General features: G+C 43.0%; 1 protein-coding gene across 1 annotated transcript in view; it reads right to left on the reverse strand.

Moving 5' to 3' along the window:
• The window catches only part of LOC121284659 (contactin-associated protein-like 5), a 1,009,875-nt gene that overhangs the window by 60,129 nt on the left and 928,427 nt on the right, over positions 1-21,319 (reverse strand). The window contains exon 20 of the mRNA XM_041200217.1: positions 8,980-9,113. Within this exon, the coding sequence (XP_041056151.1) occupies positions 8,980-9,113 (134 nt within the window). The remainder of the gene's footprint in view (positions 1-8,979; positions 9,114-21,319) is intronic.

The following is a 21,319-nucleotide window of genomic DNA, read 5'->3' on the forward strand; positions in this document are numbered from 1 at the left end:
CAATGGTAATGCCAGCAACCCCAACTGACCTTCCCTTTTTCCACACCATGGCCTTTCTCTAGCTGAGGCTGAGAATTTAATACCAATTACGAGGCACTTGCCCTATAACAAATGATCTGAAGCAACAACAAAAAAACAGAAAACTGCTGGAAAACTCTCAGCAGGTCAGGCAGCACCAGGGGAGAGAGAAAAACAGAGTTAACCTTTCATGGCTTTAACATTTTGTCAGAATTGGAAAACGTTAGACGTGTAACAATTTTAAGCAAGTACAGAGTCAGGAAAAATGTGAGGAATAAAGGGAACGTCTCCGATCAGGGGAAAGCCAGGAGACATTAAATGACAATAGAGCTCCCTTTCCCTGTCCCTGTACTTACTTAAAATCTGTTACATCTCTAAGGTTTTCCAATTCTTAGAAAAAGTCATCATCTTAAACATCTCCTTCCACAGATGATGCCCGACTTGCAGAGTACTTCCAGCATTTTCTATTTTTATTTCAGATTTCCACCATCCACAGTACATTTCTTTAATTTAAAGGTGGGAAGCAAGGCTGCCCAAGCCCTTTACACATAAGACCCTTAGAACCAGCAGTGATTGCTTTCATTCCACCCTTCCAGACTGGTGTTGAAGTCATGTCACAGAGATGAAAGTCCAGTGAGCTGTTGTGTTCCATCTCTCGATTTCCCCAAGCAGGTTATATTTAAAGTGAAATAAAACAACGCCAAAAAAAAACTGCAGCAGCTGGAAATCTGAAACAATAAATGCAAAGAGAAAAGACAGATTCATGTTTACATCCTCCTCAGGGGGCAGAGAGGGCCTCGGTTTAATGACCCATCCAAAAGACAGATATCCATCATTTATCCAAGATACACCACTTGAATTTTGTCCGGGCCAGTAACAAATAAAGTAAATACACTGTCAGGATTTGATTGATGTGTTCAAAATCGTGAAGGTTCTTGACGGAGTAAATAAGGAGAAAGTGTTTCCAGTAACAGAAGAGTCAGTAACAAGACAGCACAGGCAAACGAGCGGAAACATTTTGCTGTGCAGAGAATTGTTGCGATCTGGAATGCACTTTGTCTGAAAAGGAGGTGGAAGCAGATTCAATAATAACTTTCAAAAGGAAGCTGGAAGAGAAAAAAATGGACATGCCTATGGGGAAAGAGCAGGGGGGTGGGACTAGTTGGACAGCTCTACAAAGAGCCAAAGCAAGCACAATTAGAGTTGCCAACCCTCCAGAATTGGCCTGGCGTCTCCAGGAATTGCAGATCCATCTCTGATGTGTACAACCCTGGAGAAAAATCATCGGGAAGTTAAAAAAAGGTTGGTCTTTTTTAAATTCTTTGAACATTTCTCTGTTCCAGATGTAAAAACATGGAAAATGGGAAGAAAAAACAAGGCTATTTGGTTGACAGTCAAGCATCATCCAATTGGGTGATGAGTCCTTTTGCTTTCTAATAGGCTTATGAAGGCAATATGTCACGAGAAAAAATGTGTTGGCTGACTAATGGTTGGAGCGTGGGCTGGGAGTCAGGAGGGGCAAGTCATGTGATGAAACCTCCAGGAATATATTTAATCACAGTTGGCAATCTTCAGCACAGTGAGCCAAATGGCCTCCTTCTGTACATGCTATATCATTCTATTCTTCAGTAATTATCTCATACATCTAGCTCCAGTTCATATTGGCCTAGAAATTGCTGGACCAGAGCGCCTCGCAGTGTTTTGCTGTGAATCTGGCGCTTTCACTTGCTCTTCAGGTCATGTTATTTATGTGGTGAAAATTACTGGAAATGTGAGGCCCAAGGGGTGGGTGATGGTGCTGGTGGGAGGGAGGGGGGTGCACAGTGAGGGAGGGTGTGTGGGATGCAGGGAGGCTAATTTTTTAGGCCCCACTGAGGACAGGTATGGAGACAGAGGAGCATGGAATTTTACACTGCCAGTGGGCATGTGGGTTTCTGGCTCCATCACACCCACAGGCCATTTTCCCAGAGGCAGGATGAGGGGGTGGCAGAACTACCTGCCAGCAAGGGGCGGGTAGCCAATTAAGGAACTTGAGAGCTTATGAAGGCCCATTGTTGGAGGTCAGTTGTAATATGCCTATAAGGGGTAGCAGCAAGCCATCACGAGAAGGGAAGTGTCTCATGTGATCCAGCCTCAGATTTACTCTGGCGTGTGAGCAGATCACAGCAGACACAGCCCTGCTGCTGATGTCTTCAAGCTTTCTACCTTTCTATAAATGTTCTTATGCGCGTGGCCTAAATAAATGAACCCACAAGATGTTTATCTAATCCCTTATGTGAGATTGGTGCCATTATATCATTATGAAAACACAACATGGTGTTCAGCGGTGTAGCAGCAAGGTTAGGTTCAGGTACAACATGGTGAACAGCCTTAGGTTGTGCTAAATGGCATGGGAAAACCCTTGGCGTTTTGGTCAGACTGCAACAAGTTCGCAGCATCAGGGTGAGTTGAAATCACAGCGCGGTAACTGCACAGATGTAACAGATAGTTCTACATCATGGAGGCTAAAGGCCCAGCGATTGCAGGTCTACCAGCATGCTGTGGCCTCACACTAGTGACAACCCGTGGAATTAGTCCACATCACAAGGCAGGTCAATCTCAGAAACTACTCCTATCATCTCAGTTCACAACCTAACATCAAAATATCCAGAATGTTTCAACAAAATTGGCAGTTTCAAGGGAGCTGCATCATAAGACATGCAGGAGAATGCAAGTCCCTCAACTGATCCACCATCTAAGTGTAGCATCCACTTACACGACAAATTGAAGGTCAAACTGGACAAAATGGAGAAAGATGGATTATTAGGAAAGTACAAGAGTGTACAAACTGGTGCAGCTCAATCATGTGTCATAATGAAGGACAGGTCATTGAGACTATGCCTCAATCCAAGATGTTTAAATGCAGCCTTGAAATGCTGCTCTTACAAAATACCCACATTAAAGAAGTTAAATCTAAAATTTGCAGAGACAAACTTCTTCTTGAAGCTCAATGTCAAGCATGGCTACTGGTCAGTATATCTCGCAGAGAAGTACCATGAGCTTACCACATTCCGTACCCCATTCAGATGAAAAAGTTTTCAATGACTTCCTTTCAGGCTACTTGTTAGCCAGGATCTCTTTCAAGCTACCTTGGACCATCGGGATGTACCTGTGTTCCCAATGACATTGCTGTTGTGGGATGACCAAAGCAATAATTTGCACTTGTTAATGCATGTGGCAGGTAACGAAGGATTGATGTTCAACAGTCTGAAATGCACCATCAACATGCAGCAGGTTAATTTCTTTGGTTCTATTTATTACAAGTAAAATGGATGATATTAATGCCATGCCAACTCCTCAAGGATGATCCTTGAAGATGTCCTGGTCTCTTTAATTTCCTGTCTCCATACATTCCCAATTTCACTCAAAAATCTTCATCACTACAGAAATTATTAAGAAAGGATGTGGCTTTCCTGTGGCATGAGGACCACCAATGCCTCTTCAAAGCGCTGAAACAGTCATTATCAGAAGCATCGACATTCCAATTTTACGATCCTAGGGAGACAACTACCCTGTAAGTAGATGGCTTACAGAAAGATCCGGGAGTATACATACCACAAAAAGGCAAACTGGTTGCACTTGCTTCAAAATCTCTGGCCGTAATTTAATGCAACTACTCCAACATCAAGTGGGAAACATTAGGTTTAGTGTTTGAAATCATGTGTTTTCATACCAATTGCTTTGACAAAAGATTTGCGGGAGACACTGACCACAAGCCACTGGAGATGATTTGGCAAAAATCATTGACCATGGCTCCACCAACATTGCAATATCTCTTGATAAAGATTCAAGGTTATGACTATGAGATTAGGTACAAGCCAGGTAACTTGATGATCACATCAGATACGCTTAGCAAATTGCTGAACCCAGCAAAAATAGAAGGTATATCCTTGGATCTACAAGTTGACTTCATTGACATCAAACTTGAAGATGTTCTCCAAATTGATCTGGTAAATTCTGCACCACACAAATGCCACAGCAACAAGAAGAAATGGCGGTAGATTCCACTCTACAGAAACTGTGGAAAACCATCATCGAAGGATGGCCCGATTCAGTTCAGCATGTCCACAATCATATGAGACCATTTTGGCCTTATTGGGACGAGCTAAGCATCTCCTGGGGAGTCATCTTTAAAAGCAGGGTGGTCATCACACCTGATATTCTTCAACAACTTCGTCATTCACACATGGGCATAAATTGGATGGGAAGCCTTTCAAGAGGGACAGTCTACTTGCTGGGTATGAACAATAACATTAAAGTCATCGTCAAGAAGTGCGAGGCATATCAAGAGCATATGCCAAGCCAGCACAAGAATCACTGATTCCACATGAAGTTCCTACTCAACCTTGGTCCAAAGTTGCATCTGACTCTTTCATGTCCACAGCACTGACTTCATTAGCATCGTCGACTACTTCACCAAGTACTCCATTTATCGACAATTGCACAATACATCAAGCATAGCTGTTGCGCACACTCTAAGTGCTATTTTCAGTTTATTTGGTGTGCTAGAGAGATAGAAACATAGAAACTAGGAGCAGGAATAGGCCATTCGGACCTTTGAGCCTGCTCCGCCATTCATTATGATTATGGCTGATCATCCAACTCAACAGCCTGCTTTCTCCCCATACCCTTTGATCCCATTGGCCCCAGGAGCTATATCTAATTCTTTCTTGAAAACATACAACGTTTTGGTTTCAACTACTTTCTGTGGTAACGAATTGCACAGACTCACCACTCTCTGGATGAAGAAATTTCTCCTCATCTCAGTCCTAAATGGTCTACCCCTATCCTCAGACTGTGACCCCTGGTTCTGGATTCCCCCACCATCGGGAACATCCTTCCTGCATCTAACCTGTCTAGTCCTGTTAGAATTTTATAGGTTTCTATCAGATCCCCCCTCATTCTTCTGAATTCTAGCAAATATAATCCTAATCAACTCAATCTCTCCTCATATGTCAGTCCCACCATTCCAGGAATCAGTCGGGTAAACCTTCGCTGCACTCCCTCTGTAGCAAGAGCATCCTCCCTCAGATAAGGAGACCAAAACTGCACACAATATTCCAGGCGTGCTCTCACCAAGGCCCTATATAGTTGCAGCAAGACACCCCTGTTCCTGTAATCAAATCCTCTGGCTATGAATGCCAACATACCATTTGCCTTCTTTACTGCCTGCTGCACCTTCAGCGACTGGTGTACAAGAACACCCAGGTCTCTTTGCACATTCCCCTCCGTCAATTTATAGCCATTCAGATAATAATCTGCCTTCCTGTTTTTACTACCAAAGTGGATAACTTCACATTTATCCACATTATACTGCATCTGCCATGCATTTGCCCACTCACTCAGCTTGTCCAAATCACACTGCATCCTCTTCACAGCTCACCCTCCCAACCAGCTTTGTGTCATCTCTGATCATAATGGATAACGGTCCACAATTTATTGGTGAGTAATTTCAGAATATGTGTAAGTAGTGGAATAGCGATCCCACTCCTCTATATTACCCTATCTAACAGCCTAGCTGAACAAATAATTTGCACAGTGAAATCCCTAATTATCAAATGCAGAGAGACCAAGCAAGATATATACATTGCAATGTTACATCAGAGAGTGGCACCTTTTAAGTGCAACTCTTCCATCACTGGCAGAGCTCAAGTTTGGCAAACCATTGCGTACCAATTTTCCTACTCTTACCAATTCTACTGTCTCAGGAACTAGACAGCAACTTCTAAAACTGCAAGAGAAGATGACCAATGTGCAGGATAAAAATGTGGATACAGAATTGTCAAGTTTCGAGCTGGGACAACAAATTCACACCTAGGGTCCCAGAGAAGGTGCACGGCAACCAGCCAAGGTGACAAAGATTTGTTTGGAACCAAGGTCCTATGAAGTCATTACATGCAGATGCTCAATGCTGAGGTGTAACCAAGAACTAATCAGATCCATTCCAGCTCCTCAACCACCGTGCAGTCCTATTGCATCTAGGACAAGGTCCCAAAAGCAACCAGGAACTACATCCAAGAATGACAATCCCACAGATCACTGTAAGCAATTAATGAATCCTCCAGAAAAGGTTATCATTATAAGATCTGGACGTACCAACAGATTACCTCTATGCTTCAGAGACTCATAGGTTCACCAGCCCAAATACTCATGTAATGTAATTAAACACGAGCACGTATTGTAAATAGTTATACTTCTTTGGAAGGGAGGAAAGTATCTTTAAAAAGAAAGGGGGATGTTATAATATGCCTTTAACGGAAAGCAGCATCCCATCATTAGAAGGGAAGTGTGTCATGTGATCCAGTCTCAGTTTTACTTTGGCCTGTGAGCAAAACAGAGCAGACACTGTCCTGCTGTTGATGTCTTCAAGCTTTTTACCTTTGTATAAGTGTTCTTATGTGCCTAGTTTAAATAAATAAACCCACAATGTGTATACCTAATCCCTTATGAATGATTGGTGCCTTTATATCACTAAAAAAAAAAGTCAGTCTACTGGAGTTTTCCAGTCTGGCTCCAAGGAACAGGGCAGCTGCTTGGAGGTGGCAGACTTAGGTGGAGATGGGGATGGGGGAGCAGTACTATAGATAGGCTTAAAGGCCCTCCCTGCCTGTCTGGGTCCAGCTATAGCCACAGGCTGCCATGTAGAGGGTCTTCCCCTCTATCATGCTGTCCAGCTGCTTAACTTATTTTTTATTTCAAATTTGGAAAGGTTGGAGAGAGGGAACCTCAAAATGGAGGTGTAGAAATCATGGTTGGGGTCCGATCACTGGTTGTGGGCCGTTTCCCGGCCCCTCTCGGGCCGCCGACTTCAAAGTTCTGGCACTGGTGCTTATTGCAAGGGGAGTGGAATATAAAAGTAGTTAAGTTTTACTGCAGCTGTACAAGGCCTTGCTGAGACCACATCAGGAGTATCACAGAATTGTTATGGTGTAGAAGAAGGCCATTCAGCCCATCATGTCTGCACCGGCTCTCTGAGCATTTTAACTTAGTGCCAAACTCCTGTCTTTTCTCCGTAACCCTGCACATTGTTTCTTTTTAAATAATCGTCCAATGCTCTCTTGAATGCTTCAAGTGAACCTGCCTCCACCACACTTACCAGGCAGTGCATTCCAAACCCTAACTACTCATTGTGTGAAAAAGTTTTTTCTCACCTCGCGTTTGCTTCTTTTGCAAAACACTTTAAAAACTGTGCCCTCTGCTTCTCGATCCATTTATGAACGGGAACAGTTTCTCGCTATCTAGCCTGTCCAGACTCCTCATGATTTTGAAAACTTCTATCAAGTCTCTTCTTAGCTTTCTCCTCTCCAAGGAAAACAGTCCCAACTTCCCCAATCTTTATTCATAACTGAAGTAGCTCTTCCCTGGAAACATTCTTGTAAACCTCTTCTGCACTCCCTCTAATGCGTTCACATCCTTCGTCTAGTGCGGTGCCCAAAACTGTACACAATACTCCAGCTGAGGTCTAACCAGTGTCTTATATAAGTTCATCATGACCTCCCTGCTCTTTTACTCTATGCCCCCATTAATGAAGCCTGGGGTTAAGAGTTTGGAGACTGCAGGAAGAAGGAGGATGGAAAATTTTAGACATTGAGATTGTGGGAGTGGGTGGTGGTGGTGTAAGTTTAGACCCTGAGACTTTGTGGGGGGATGGGTGGCAATGAGCGAGTGGGTTTAGACCTGATACTGGGGGAGGTGGGGGAGAGGGCTTAGACCCTGAGACAGGTGGGGTTGGGGTGAAGTGGGGTGTGAGAGAAGAGTGTTTAGGCCCTGAGGCTGAAGTTGGTAGTTGCGGGAGTGGGTAGGGGGAGGAGAGAGCTTACACCCTGAGATTGGGCAGTGGGGGCATTGGGGGAGAGTTTAGACCTTAAAATTCAGGGAGGTGGGGGAGAATGAGGAGGGAGTTCAGCCCGAGGCTTGGAGGGGTGTGTGGGTGGGAAGAATAGACCCTGCGACTAAAATGAATTAAGAACTGATGGGGATTGGGTGGGTGCTCTCAAGCATCAACTGTATAGTGGATAGATATTTTGGTATAAATGAAAAAACTGAATATATTCAGATATTATTTAAGTAATTAATTTCCCTGTATTTTTCAATGCAGGTTGCTGAGCACACTGGATAGCTTTGAGCACACTTAATACCTTCGAGCGTCTCTTTTGCTATTTGATTTATTTGATGTCAAACATGTTTCTGATCTGTGACCAAACTCATTCCAAATTAGAACATTTGATGTCAAATGATCACTGAGAGTTCTTGAGTGCATCGAATGCAAAAATGATATCCAAATTTTTGGGTAGGCAGCGAGATTAATTTGGATCTATAAATCCAGCATTTTTTAACACTTTGATGGCAAGTTCCTGCAATCCAAGGCTACCAGCTAAGTAGCCTTGTTGCAATTCATAAGTCATTGCAAATCTCTTCACCACCACAAATTTCATTGCACTCATATCAGTGAGCACATTAAACTTGCCATTATTTTCCCAGCAGTGCACTTATAACATTCAAAAAAGGCCCAGTGTGTGGCATCCTCTTACTGTTGCCTTGTTTAGCTGTGGTGCATTAATTTAAAGAGCTTCATAATTATAGGAACACCAGCAATAGGCTACATGCTATCCTAACAGGACCTTGTCATTAATTTTCTTGATCACATTTTAGTTGATACTATTTGCTAGATAACCAAAATTAACGTTCATGTAGCATTCACTGTTTATTGCCTGTAAGTAAATTAACAATAAAACCACAATGATTTATGCTTGTTAAAATAACATGCTTCACAAGGACATCCTCCTATTATCTACAATTGAAATTACTGCTGGCGAACTCAAGCAGGCCATGTTTTTTTCCCCCCAAAGGCTTCTAACCATAGCTTTCAATAATGAAAACTCCCCTGGCAAAAATAGACGATTTTATTCTATGACATGTTACCTCAATGCGGACACTTGGTCCTTCTCGGTTGATTTTGACAGTGTGGAGGTGTCCGTCTGCTAAGTTTCCACTGTCGAGACTAAAGATGTCAGGATCTTTATCCTTGTCAAGTCTATACCTGACCTGAAGGCTCCCTAAAACAAAAGAAAATCATTCATATTTGTTATGTGGATCAGATGCTGTTATATCGGCACTTGGTCATCTAACAATTTATCAACTTATCTATTCACTTCCTTGCTGCCTCACCCAATTCCTCAGTTGGCAAATGAATGGGCATGGAAATAAGTTGTACAGGCCCAGGTGATTCCCAGTCTGATCCACGCCTATGCTGGTTAAGCAGCCAGGGTTCCAGCAGGGATGACACAATCAGCCAATCTGGACTAAGAAGGAAGAATAGCAAAGGCAGCACTTGTTCCGGTTGCTGTGCTCGAGTGTGTGTGTGTGTGTGTGTGTGTGTTTGTGTGTCTGGGCATGTTATGTGTGTGTTGTGAGCAAGTGCACGTTATATACGTTTGTAGTGTGTTTGTGTTCGTATGTGTTGTGTTGTGTGTATATATGATGTGTCGTGTGTTTGCACTTTCTGCATCTGTGGCACGTGATATTTTGATGTGTTTGTGTGTTATGTTGGTGTGAGTTTTAGTATTATTTTGGTGTATGCTGTGTTGGCATATGTTTATGTGTTAAGTTGGAATGTGTTTGTGCATGTGGTTATCAGGTGAGGACTAGATCTGACTATGATGCTTGCATGGCTGAAAGGTCTCCAGGTATGAGAAATGCCCTTTGGTTGAGTTATTAGAGGCCAAATGGTATCCAAGGAAATGTAGAATAGTGTTTGAGGCAAAAAAGGGAAGAAAAGCAGAGTGGAGAAACTAATCAAAAGATTGTCACACTGGGACGGAGGTGACACACAAAATCAGTATTTAGAACTGAGATACGGGACGAGGGCCAGATTAAAATGGATGAATGTCAAAAAAATACCTTTCAGACAAATGTAAGAACAAGACAAGTAGGAATGAAGATGAATGAAACAAAAGTGTGTGAGCAACCTCTGGGGCACAGCCTTGTCCGAAGGTGAAGAGGTTATGAGGAACGGAAACGAGCTGCCACGTGTTAGGATAAGCATGATCCAGAGACACAGCCCAAAAAAAAAAACCCAACATTTTGGTCTGGGACAATGAAGAAGACTGCCTAAAGCCTGCTTAGGATTCACTCTATGACCTTGGATCATAAAATCAATGAAAAACTCAGCATGAAAAATGACATAGCATGAAAGAACAAAATCCACAATGTAATTTAAAATACCAGGCAGCAGAAATATTATACCTAAACTTTACAGAGGGAGAATCAAACAAATTAAATCAGCAGATGCTGACTGCCCCGGACCGACTGGTGAATACAGGAACAAAGAAAGAATTTGACGGCACGTTTTCAGATCAAGTCCAAATTAGAATAACTGTGAAATTAAAATAAAATGTAGGGATTTGAAACGGGGGAAACCAAAGTCTTGAACTTCAAGGTAATTGAAATGGAACTCAAACAGCTAAGAAGGAAGTATGCTACACACACTAAAATAAAAAAAAAAGAAACAATTCAGAGAAAACTGGTTTTGTGAGATGTGCAGATGAAGCGGCTTTCTTTTACTCCGCCAGTTGTCTGAAGGGCGGTGGAAAAAGATTCATAAAGCATTCAAAAGGCAATCGGTTACATACTTTAAAAAGGAACAAAAAAAAAAAAAGCAGCACTCAGGAGAACGTGTGCAGAATGTGACTAATTGCTCTACCGAGTGCTCAGTGTTCTACCAAAGAGCACAACAGGCTGAGTGGTATCCATCTGTGCATTTGAAATGCTGGAAATCCGAAACCCATAAACAGTGACATTGGAAGCAGTCCTAACAGCAACCACAGAAAGAGACAGGCTGATGCCTTTAGCTTGCACCCTGAAGAAGCATATGCATTGAAGCATAAAACCCGCTTCTGACATAGGATCTTAGTTAATACATTAACAACAGCAACAAATTGTATTTATTATCATATTTTTAACATAGTAAAATGTCCCAAGGTGCTTCAGAGGAGTGTAAACAGACAGTAAGCGAGAGTAAACCAAAAGTGATAGAAGGAAACGTGACCAAAAGCTTGTTAAGATAGGTTTGAAACAGCATCTTAAAACAGGAGGTGAGGAGACTTAGGGAGGGAATGCTAATTGTGTATTAATTGCGTTCAATTGTATGCAGGTGGTGGGTAATAACTGGTGGTTCACTTAAATCCCTATTAATAGACACAGACTGAAGCAGTGGTTGTTGGATTGAAAGGTGAATGTGTAACTAAATAATAAAGCTTGGTTTCAGTTCTAGCTGTCACCAACCTGCTCTCTGGAGAATAACATGGAATTTGAGTGCTTAGGCTGAAGGTGTGGACACAAAGATTGGGTGATGGATGTTTGGATGTGTAACAAGCCAGAATTAGAGAGATCCAGGCTGGAAAACGGTGCAGAGAAAGGCAGGAGAGAGGCCATGAAGGGATTTGATTAAAACCAAACAGTATTGTAAATTTGAGGTGTTGGTGGATCAGGAAGTGATGTAAGTCAGCGAGCACAGTGTTGATGGGTGAATGGGATGAGGTGTGAGTTAGGATACAGGCAGTGCAGTTCTGAATGAGCACAAATTCATGGAAAGTGAAGGATGAGGGGTTGGCCAAGAGAGCATTAAAATAGTTGAATAGATTAACTTGGCAACATAACAGTTGACTGGCTTAACTTGTCTGTCTTTAATCTATAAGAATAATGTTGGAGCTATTGTGAATTTCCAGTGTTTCTGTTGGAGGTGATAGCACTCTGTCATTCTGGTGTGATGAGACAAAGCTCTGAGGGTAGAAATTAAACCATAGGGGAGGAAATGGGGCAAAAATGACCTATTCTCCAGAGTATGTCGGTGCATCAAGGGCAGCAGATTTATGCTCATTACCATATTGGTTTCAAACGATTTTTCAGGTGACCCTTAAAAGGAGTTTGACCCCTTGAACATGTAAAGAATGTTATGTAATCCAAGTAAAGGAAAAACTGGAATTGCATTCATGTGGCTGACACATCAAAAAGCAAGGCCAGAAGAAAATAAAGATTAGTCCAGGTTTTAAAATAGGAATTGGGTGAGGCTATCACCGCTCGGAGTTTTTTTACTGGAGTAAATCAGGCAGTAAGCTCCAAAATCACATACGTGCAACTAAACATGGAAATATTAAAGTTGCCCTCCAATTTCCTCTGCTCCTCCACAAGCTGTATTATACTGGTAACTCAGTGATAGGTTTTATATTCAAACGCATAAAAGGTGTGAAGTTGTGGTATTTACCCACTAAACATACCAGAAAATGTATGGTTGGTGCATTCGGGTGCATGTACATGTTTAACAAGGTCGTAAGTCTTAATATACTCAAATATCTCTCTAGTCCTGAAAATTTAACTTTATAAGCGTGGAGTCTCATTCCTTTCAAATTTAATTCATTTTGGAGATTTAAAAATTGTTTTTCTTTCTGTCCCTTTGATCACACTCTCTTAATCCTATCTTTCTTTCCTCTCTTTATTTCATTTTCTACCTGCTGAATTATATATTTAACTTTATGTTTCCTGGTTTAGAACCTTCATGTCCCAGTGAGGATTATTTAATTTGATTGACTGAAGAGAACGCTGTTGGTTGTTTACATGTGCTACGTTTCTCGGTGAAGCGTGCCACACTGGAAATGATTTCTAGGCTTGTCACTCAAAAGCTCACTAAAAGTGTTCCTTTGCACAGATCGTAAATTCAGGGTCATTAAAGAAGGACATGCAACAATAGCAACCATGTCTCTCAAGGGGAAGGTCAGAAGACCGACCAGTCAGTATGTCTAAACTCTTATATCCAGAACACCCGCACAGTACCCCCATTACGGCATCTAACTCTTTATTATATGACTCCAAACACTTATCTGACTACCGACCCGGTTAATTAAAAACGCATCACCTCTGTCTTCAAAGTGTGACTTCCTTTTAGGGGCTGCTACCTTTTAAAATCAGTTCTATGCCAACCAATCTACTGAAGCATAAAGGAGAGAATTTAAAGCACAGCTCCAAGGTTCAGACAAACTGTGCCTTAATTCATGGGATATTGTGACAATAACTGGGGTAACAATTTATTTTTATAAATCCTGCTGAAAGTAAAGTGAGCACGATAGTAGCTATTAATACCATCAGAGAGACTGTACACCATGTTTCTTCATGCATGCAGTTATCAGCAAATAACTTTTTGCAGAGCACAAGATGGACAGTGCAGCGTGGAATTTTCATTTCTCTTCAATCATTTGCTAAAATGTAATCTTTTAATGAAATCCCTGTTTCTGACATTTGGAACTCCCCATACAATTCAGTCAGTAGAGGGTAGCCTGATATCATCATTTAGTCACAAGAGGATATTAAGGATAGCTGAAGATATAATTAGCAATTGGAAAACATCCATGTTAAGTGTGTTTACACTGCAGAGATGAAAGAGCTAAAAAATAAGTGAACTAGTTCCAGTTTGAGGAGATATTACAGCAGCTCTTCGGAAGGGTTTAGAGCATGAAATGTCAAGCAACTTATCTTTTCTTAATGGACCATGTGTCCCTGCTGAGAATCACCACCATTTTCCGTTTTTATTCCAGATTTTAAGCACTGGCAGTACTTTGCCTCTCCTTAGTTACTTTGAGTGGCCCCATCATACTGAAACATCGAGACGAAAGCGAAATACTGCAGTTGCTGGAAATCTGAAATTGAAACAGAAAATGCTGCAAAAAAACTCACCCAGGTCTGGCAGCCTCTGGGGGAAGACAAACAGACTTAACGTTTCGAGTCCAATATGACTCTACTTCAGAAGTGGAGAAAGGTAGAAGTGTGGTGGGATTTGTGCTGTGGAAAAAGGGGGTGAGGGGTAGGTGGAGCAAAATAGAAGGTCAGGGATAGGTTAGAGGGCAGGAGAAACTGAACGACAAAGATGTCATGGAACTTGAGTCAAAGGGAGTGGTAGTGGTAGAATTAAAGACTTAAGTTTTGCCTCAGGGTAGGCGATAATCTAAAAGCAAAATAGCAGAATGTGTTCAGGGCAGAAAAAAGGGCCAGCCCTGTCTGAAAGTAAAAACATGAGGACAACGGACTTGCACTTGGGGAAGCCAAAAATGGAGGACAGAGTTCATGGTCTGAAGTTGTTGAACTCACTGTTGAGTCATGAAAGCTGTAAAGTGTCTAATCAGAATATTGTTGTTCCTCCAGCTTGCACTGGAGTTCACTGGAACATTGTAACAGGCCCGAGGACAGGATACGAGAGCACGAGAGCAAGCTGGTGAATTGAAATGGCAAGCGACCGGGAGGTTGGGGTCATGCTCGTGGACTTAGCGCAGGTGTTCTGCAAAATGGTCACTCAATCTGCGTATTGTCTCCCTAATGTAGAGACAACGACGTTGTAGCCAGCGAATGCAGTTGACTAAATTGAAAGACATGCAAGTAAATTGCTGCTTCACCTAGAAGGAGTGTTTGGGGCCTTGGATGGTGAGGAGGGAGGAGGTAAAGGGACAGGTGTTACACCTCCTGCAATTGCATGGGAAGGTGCCGTGGGAAGAAGATGTGGTGTTGGGGGTGATAGAGGAGTGGACCAGGCTGTCACGGAGGGAACAGTCCCTTCAGAATGCTGACAGGGGAGGTGAGGGGACGATGTTCATCCCATGAATCAATAAAAAAACTTCTACCAAGCACTAGAATCAAGATTACCTTGCTGCATCAAGAGCCTAAGGCTTTTGAAAAATCAATTTGAAATTGTTTTGCAAACATAGTCTTACTTGGCTGAAAGTTCATGAAGATAATTGAGGGTGCAGAGAACTTATGATGGATAACTGAGCTTCTTTCACAAGGTTCTGATCAGACTGGCTTGGGTGTATATATCCTAAATCTTGTTTCGAAAAACAGTCTTTTTTGTAAAAAGGAAGTGCTAATCATACCTCATAAATGGAGGGACAGAGGGAGAGGCAAGTAACGCTCAATGAAAGATATTAAGGTTCAGCCTACGAGCATAAAAGGGTTGGAATGATTACAAAACAAGAACAGAATTACCTGGAAAAACTCAGCAGGTCTGGCAGCATCGGCGGAGAAGAAAAGAGTTGACTTTTCGAGTCCTCATCACCCTTCAACAGAAAATTTCGATACTGTGATTGATAGATTTTGCTCCGTTCTATTGAAGGGTCATGAGGACTCGAAACGTCAACTCTTTTCTTCTCCACCGATGCTGCCAGACCTGCTGAGTTTTTCCAGGTAATTCTATTTTTGTTTTGGATTTCCAGCATCCGCAGTTTTTTTGTTTTTACCTCTGGAATGATAACAATGCAGTTCTGATTGCCAGGCCCCACTTGAAATTTTAACTCATCTTTCTCACTCAGTTACTTAGTAGTCTACTTGGGAACATAGCAACAGGAGTAGGTCATTCAGCCCCTTGAGCATGTTTGGCTATTCAATTAGATCATGGTTGATTTGTGTTTTAAGTCCATTTACGCACCTTGGTTGTGTATGCCTTAATACCCTTGCCAAGCAAAATCTATCAATCACAGTATCGAAATTTTCAATTAACCTAGCCTTAGCAGCACTTTAGGGGAGAGATCTGTGCTGTACGTTCAATGTAATCTCCACTAGTCCGCTAATGTATTCTCCACTATTCCACTAATCTCCAGCTCTGAAGAAGTATCGTACAGACTCAAAATGTTAACTCTGTTTCTCTCTCCACAGAAGCTGTCAGACCTGCTGAGTTTTTCCAGCATTTTCTGTTCTTATCTCACTCACACAACCTTGATAATAAAAAAAATCCTTTCAAGAAGCCCATTCAAAGGTTTTAAATCTTCTCAAGTAGTTAAATGCTTACAAAAACAATCAAACTTCTACTCAGACACCACATCAAAAACAACTAATCCTTTACCGGCTTCTTTAAACTGGCAATCAAACTGTAAGTTCAGAACACCTACTGAGATGATTGTAGCTTTTGAAATACATGCAAACATTCGTAATGATGTAATAATAGCCTTTGGGGAAATGTCAACAAAGATCTCGATTGAAATGGCACAACTAGATGGTAATATCTTTTCTAACCTACACCTGATGGCCTGTCAATCAAAGCAATCTACCAGAGGGTTATTTTGAAACTCCCACTGACAGCTTCGGCCTACCTTTTTTCATACTTAAAGAGTGGAGGGATTTAAAAACTTCAGATTATGACACCAAGACCTTAACTACCATTCAAGAGAATTTATGTCCACTCCATTCATTTGTGACTCTGACATTGTGGGTAAGGGCCTTGCAACAACCAAAATGGGGTTTGTTTGAAATCAGCATGAAGGTCAAGTTGCCCTGCTGAGTTTGGGTTTTCCTCCTATGTGAATCACACCCCAACCAATGGGTGACATTGCTTAACCATCTTGTTGGGCTTTGATTTTGGATAAGATATTGCACATGGAAAGGAAGGTTATTTTCAAAAATGAACTTTGAATGAGAAATTTACGCATTTTGATGGAATTCCTGCTTTTGGTTCACAGAAGTGTCCGTCCTTTTATTTATTGCCATTAAAGAAATGGATGTCAGAAATAGGGGCAAGAGTTCGGCATCTGGGTCCCACCGCCTCTGCCATCTTTAAAGGTCTGTGGAATCAGGAAGACTCTGCGAAAATCCAGCCCTAAGGGTCTGTACCTGTTTTGCTGGCAAAAGTCACAATGCTCCTTTCCTGCATTAGTCAATCATTTCTTTGCTGTGTCATCCAGCGCAACAAGGTAAAGACTATTGGGGGGTAAAAAAAAAGCTCTTCCCATGGACAATTGGTTCATGAAATCTCATAAGGGCCCATCGTCTACAGTGAAACTCCGTTATAATCAGCTTTAACACGACCTCAGTCTTCATCGCACAGGCTGCTAAAGCCCTGAAACAATGAGTTGGATTTTCCCAGCCCTGTGGTGGTGGTTTGGAACCCACATGAGGGCAGCTTGGGTTTCCTACCTCCTACATGGAGGTGGGGAGGCAATTTAAATGTTTAAGGTACCAAGTAAGTGATTTTGTGCCTCTACCGGTGGGACGACTCCCCACCATTTAAAAGGAAGTGGTCTTCCTGCAGCAGACTGGGGAAGTCATCGAAGTTGCAGGCTCCATGTCCCAAAGAAGGGGCCACCGGCGCAAGGTGCCTGCTGCCACCTACTGAAATAATTATTTGTCTTTACACCTCTGAGGGCGCCTCCATGTTGCTGGTGCCTTGTGGTCCCCAACCTGTCCCAGCAGAGCCCAACTCTCCCGATGGGGCTGCCGAGGCTCCAGAACTATTGGCCATTTGCTTGGGTCGGCTGCATCAAAAGGCGAGCCACCGTCCTTAATTGGGAGGCAAGCATGGAAGTGGCGAATTAGGAGGCTGCCTGTGGGAAGACTGGGCTGGTGGTCCTGCTTCTGGCAAGCGTGGGCTCGGGAGCCTCAATTGTCATCCGGTTCCCAAAGCCCAATGATTCCAAAGCCTAGACAAGTCTGCTGGCTTCCTCCCATACATCCTAGAAAAAAAGTGTCCCTAAAGATCCTGATGTATTGAATGCCTTATGTTAAATGGAATGAAGACTGCATCACAACATCATGCATTGGGATTTTTACACAAACACATGAGGCAGTAAGCTATCAGAGTAGTTGAAATCCCCTAGAGTACTCACCATAAAACTAACAATGTCTTCAGCCAGGCAACAAGAATTAAAAATTGAAAAGGATAATTGTGAAATTGGAATATCAAGGGAACAGGATAATTCAACTGGAAAATCTCTAGCGAGGGCTATTATGGAGGAGAGGACAACCATATCATGAGGAATTTTTTGATTCTAGACATGACTATCATCATGTCCTGTTACAGGAGAAGAAAATATCCTAATATCTTCATGTGCTCAACTGGTTTAGTATCTGTCAATTCTCTGTTCCTTGTCCTATTTGGATCCAATTTATCATTACTTGGGCAATGTTAAGGTATGTTTATAACAATAACTTGTGTTGCTCTAACTGCAGCAATGCATTCCAAGGGGCTTCACAAAGGTGCAAGGTTAAAAGTGGAGGTTGAGTCAAAGAAGGAGAGATTAGGTAGGGTGCTCAAGAGCTTGGCAAGAAAGGTGGTTATGCTGGTGGAGAGGCAGATGGATTTAGACAGGGAATTCCTAAATCAAGGGCAGCTGAAGACATGACCACTGACAATGGGCGGATACACGAGAAGTTGGACTCAGAGGAATGGAAAGTTTAAGGATTGGGTAGAACTGGGAAGTTGCAGAGGTATGAAAAGACAAGGCCATGGTGAGATTAGAATTTTTAAAAGGAGAACATTTATGTGTAGAACATCAAGTGGTTTAATGCAATTAGTGGCCACATTAAGAGGGAATTTATTTCTGAAAGTAAATGCAAAGACCTTTGATGGTTCAGTTGATGAATGCACTGAGAGACTGGGCCTTGCGATACATTGCATCTATACATCATCACATGGTACATTACAGGAAGGATTAATAAAAATTAAGGCAGAGATAATGAGCTAGGGACCAGGATTTAATGGAGTTGGCCAGAGTGGTCTAGGTGGCAGGCAAGCCCGCAAAATTGCTGGGGAGGCTGGACATCCCACTCTGGCTAGCGGCAAACTGATCCCTTTTAAGTCAAGGGTGGGAATAGACTGACAGAGGAACCCAACCGCTAGTTAATTCGGGTCATTAGTGAGTCATTTAAAGGTCATTATCTCTGAGCTCACTGGAATATAGTGGTGGCTCAGGGATTCTTCTGAACTCATATGGGTTTCCCATTACCACTGAAGGCCACCCAGCAAACCCTGTTGGGTCTCTTTGTCAAAGGTATTTTGTGCCCGATCTGGAGATCCAGCATTAGGAAAGGGATGTGCCCTCTGACACCCCTGCATTCAACCCCTCTCCCAACTCTCTCTGGCAGCCCCCCAACCCACCCCACTCCCCCATCTCCAGCATTCCACGATGATTTTTGGTGAAGGCCTCACTGTAATACCAGAAACAGTGGCTGCTTCCAGTGGCACTGCCAGCAATAGAGAGCTTCCAGCCTCTGATTGGCTGAGCAGCTCTCGGCAAGTGAGATTTCCAAGGCTGTGGTCCTAAATCCTGGGGAGGGCCTGACACTGACCAGTTAAGTGCCTGACAGGCACTTAAATTGGCCAGCATTCCCCACCCATGTGATGTGGCTTTCCCACTGGTTCTCCAACAGGTGGGTAGGGAACATTAAATCTAGCCCATGGTGACTAAAAGCTTAAAAAAAAAAACAAAAAAACTGCGGATGCTGGAAATCCAAAACAAAAACAGAATTACCTGGAAAAACTCAGCAGGTCTGGCAGCATCGGCGGAGAAGAAAAGAGTTGACGTTTCGAGTCCTCATGACCCTTCGACAGAACTTGAGTTCGAGTCCAGGAAAGAGCTGAAATATAAGCTGGTTTAAGGTGTGTGTGTGGGGGGCGGAGAGATAGAGAGACAGAGAGGTGGAGGGGGTTGGTGTGGTTGTAGCGACAAACAAGCAGTGATAGAAGCAGATCATCAAAAGATGTCAACAACAATAGTACAATAGAACACATAGGTGTTAAAGTTAAAGTAGGTGATATTATCTAAACGAATGTGCTAATTAAGAATGGATGGTAGGGCACTCAAGGTATAGCTCTAGTGGGTTTTTTTTTAATTTTATATAATGGAAATAGGTGGGAAAAGGAAAATCTTTATAATTTATTGGGAAAAAAAAAAGGGGGGAAACAGAAAGGGGGTGGGGATGGGGGAGGGGACTCACGACCTAAAGTTGTTGAATTCAATATTCAGTCCGGAAGGCTGTAAAGTCCCTAGTCGGAAGATGAGGTGTTGTTCCTCCAGTTTGCGTTGGGCTTCACTGGAACAATGCAGCAAGCCAAGGACAGACATGTGGGCAAGAGAGCAGGGTGGAGTGTTAAAATGGCAAGCGACAGGGAGGTTTGGGTCATTCTTGCGGACAGACCGCAGGTGTTCTGCAAAGCGGTCGCCCAGTTTACGTTTGGTCTCTCCAATGTAGAGGAGACCACATTGGGAGCAACGAATGCAGTAGACTAAGTTGGGGGAAATGCAAGTGAAATGCTGCTTCACTTGAAAGGAGTGTTTGGGTCCTTGGACGGTGAGGAGAGAGGAAGTGAAGGGGCAGGTGTTGCATCTTTTGCGTGGGCAAGGGGTTGTGCCATAGGAGGGGGTTGAGGAGTAGGGGGTGATGGAGGAGTGGACCAGGGTGTCCCGGAGGGAGCGATCCCTACGGAATGCCGATAAGGGGGGTGAAGGGAAGATGTGTTTGGTAGTGGCATCATGCTGGAGTTGGCGGAAATGGCGGAGGATGATCCTTTGAATGCGGAGGCTGGTGGGGTGATAAGTGAGGACAAGGGGGACCCTATCATGTTTCTGGGAGGGAGGAGAAGGAGTGAGGGCGGATGCGCGGGAGATGGGCCGGACACGGTTGAGGGCCCTGTCAACGACCGTGGGTGGAAAACCTCGGTTAAGGAAGAAGGAGGACATGTCAGAGGAACTGTTTTTGAATGTAGCATCATCGGAACAGATGCGACGGAGGCGAAGGAACTGAGAGAATGGGATGGAGTCCTTACAGGAAGTGGGGTGTGAGGAGCTGTAGTCGAGATAGCTGTGGGTGTCGGTGGGTTTGTAATGGATATTGGTGGACAGTCTATCACCAGAGATTGAGACAGAGAGGTCAAGGAAGGGAAGGGAAGTGTCAGAGATGGACCACGTGAAAATGATGGAGGGGTGGAGATTGGAAGCAAAATTAATAAATTTTTCCAAGTCCTGACGAGAGCATGAAGCAGCACCAAAGTAATCATCGATGTACCGGAGAAAGAGTTGTGGAAGGGGGCCGGAGTAGGACTGGCTGCAAAAATGCTTTTTGAGGAAGATTTTAAAGATGGAGTTAAGTAGAAAGATTTAGGGACGGAATTCCCGAGTTTAACATTTGCTAATGTTAAAGGGATGGGAGAATAGAGCACAAGGGATGCAGGAGATAATTCAAGGCTCAAGGAGAAGGTGGAAATAGGGTGAGAAGAGGCCCTTGGATAGATTTACAGATAATGATGAAGGAAGGGAGGAAATGGAGGGAAGAAGGGGAGGAAGTAAGGGAAGGAAGGAGGGAGGGGAGGAAGGTGGGAAGGAAGAAATTGCATTTCTATAGCATCTTTCACAACTTCAGAACATCCCAAAGTACTTAACCACCAATTAAGCACTTTTGAAGTAGACCCTGTTGTAATACAGGAATAGTGGCAGCCAGGTCTGCATGTAAAAAGCCC

This window comes from Carcharodon carcharias, chromosome 12 (assembly GCF_017639515.1).
Source record: "Carcharodon carcharias isolate sCarCar2 chromosome 12, sCarCar2.pri, whole genome shotgun sequence".
In the NCBI taxonomy this organism is placed as follows: Eukaryota; Metazoa; Chordata; class Chondrichthyes; order Lamniformes; family Lamnidae; genus Carcharodon; species Carcharodon carcharias.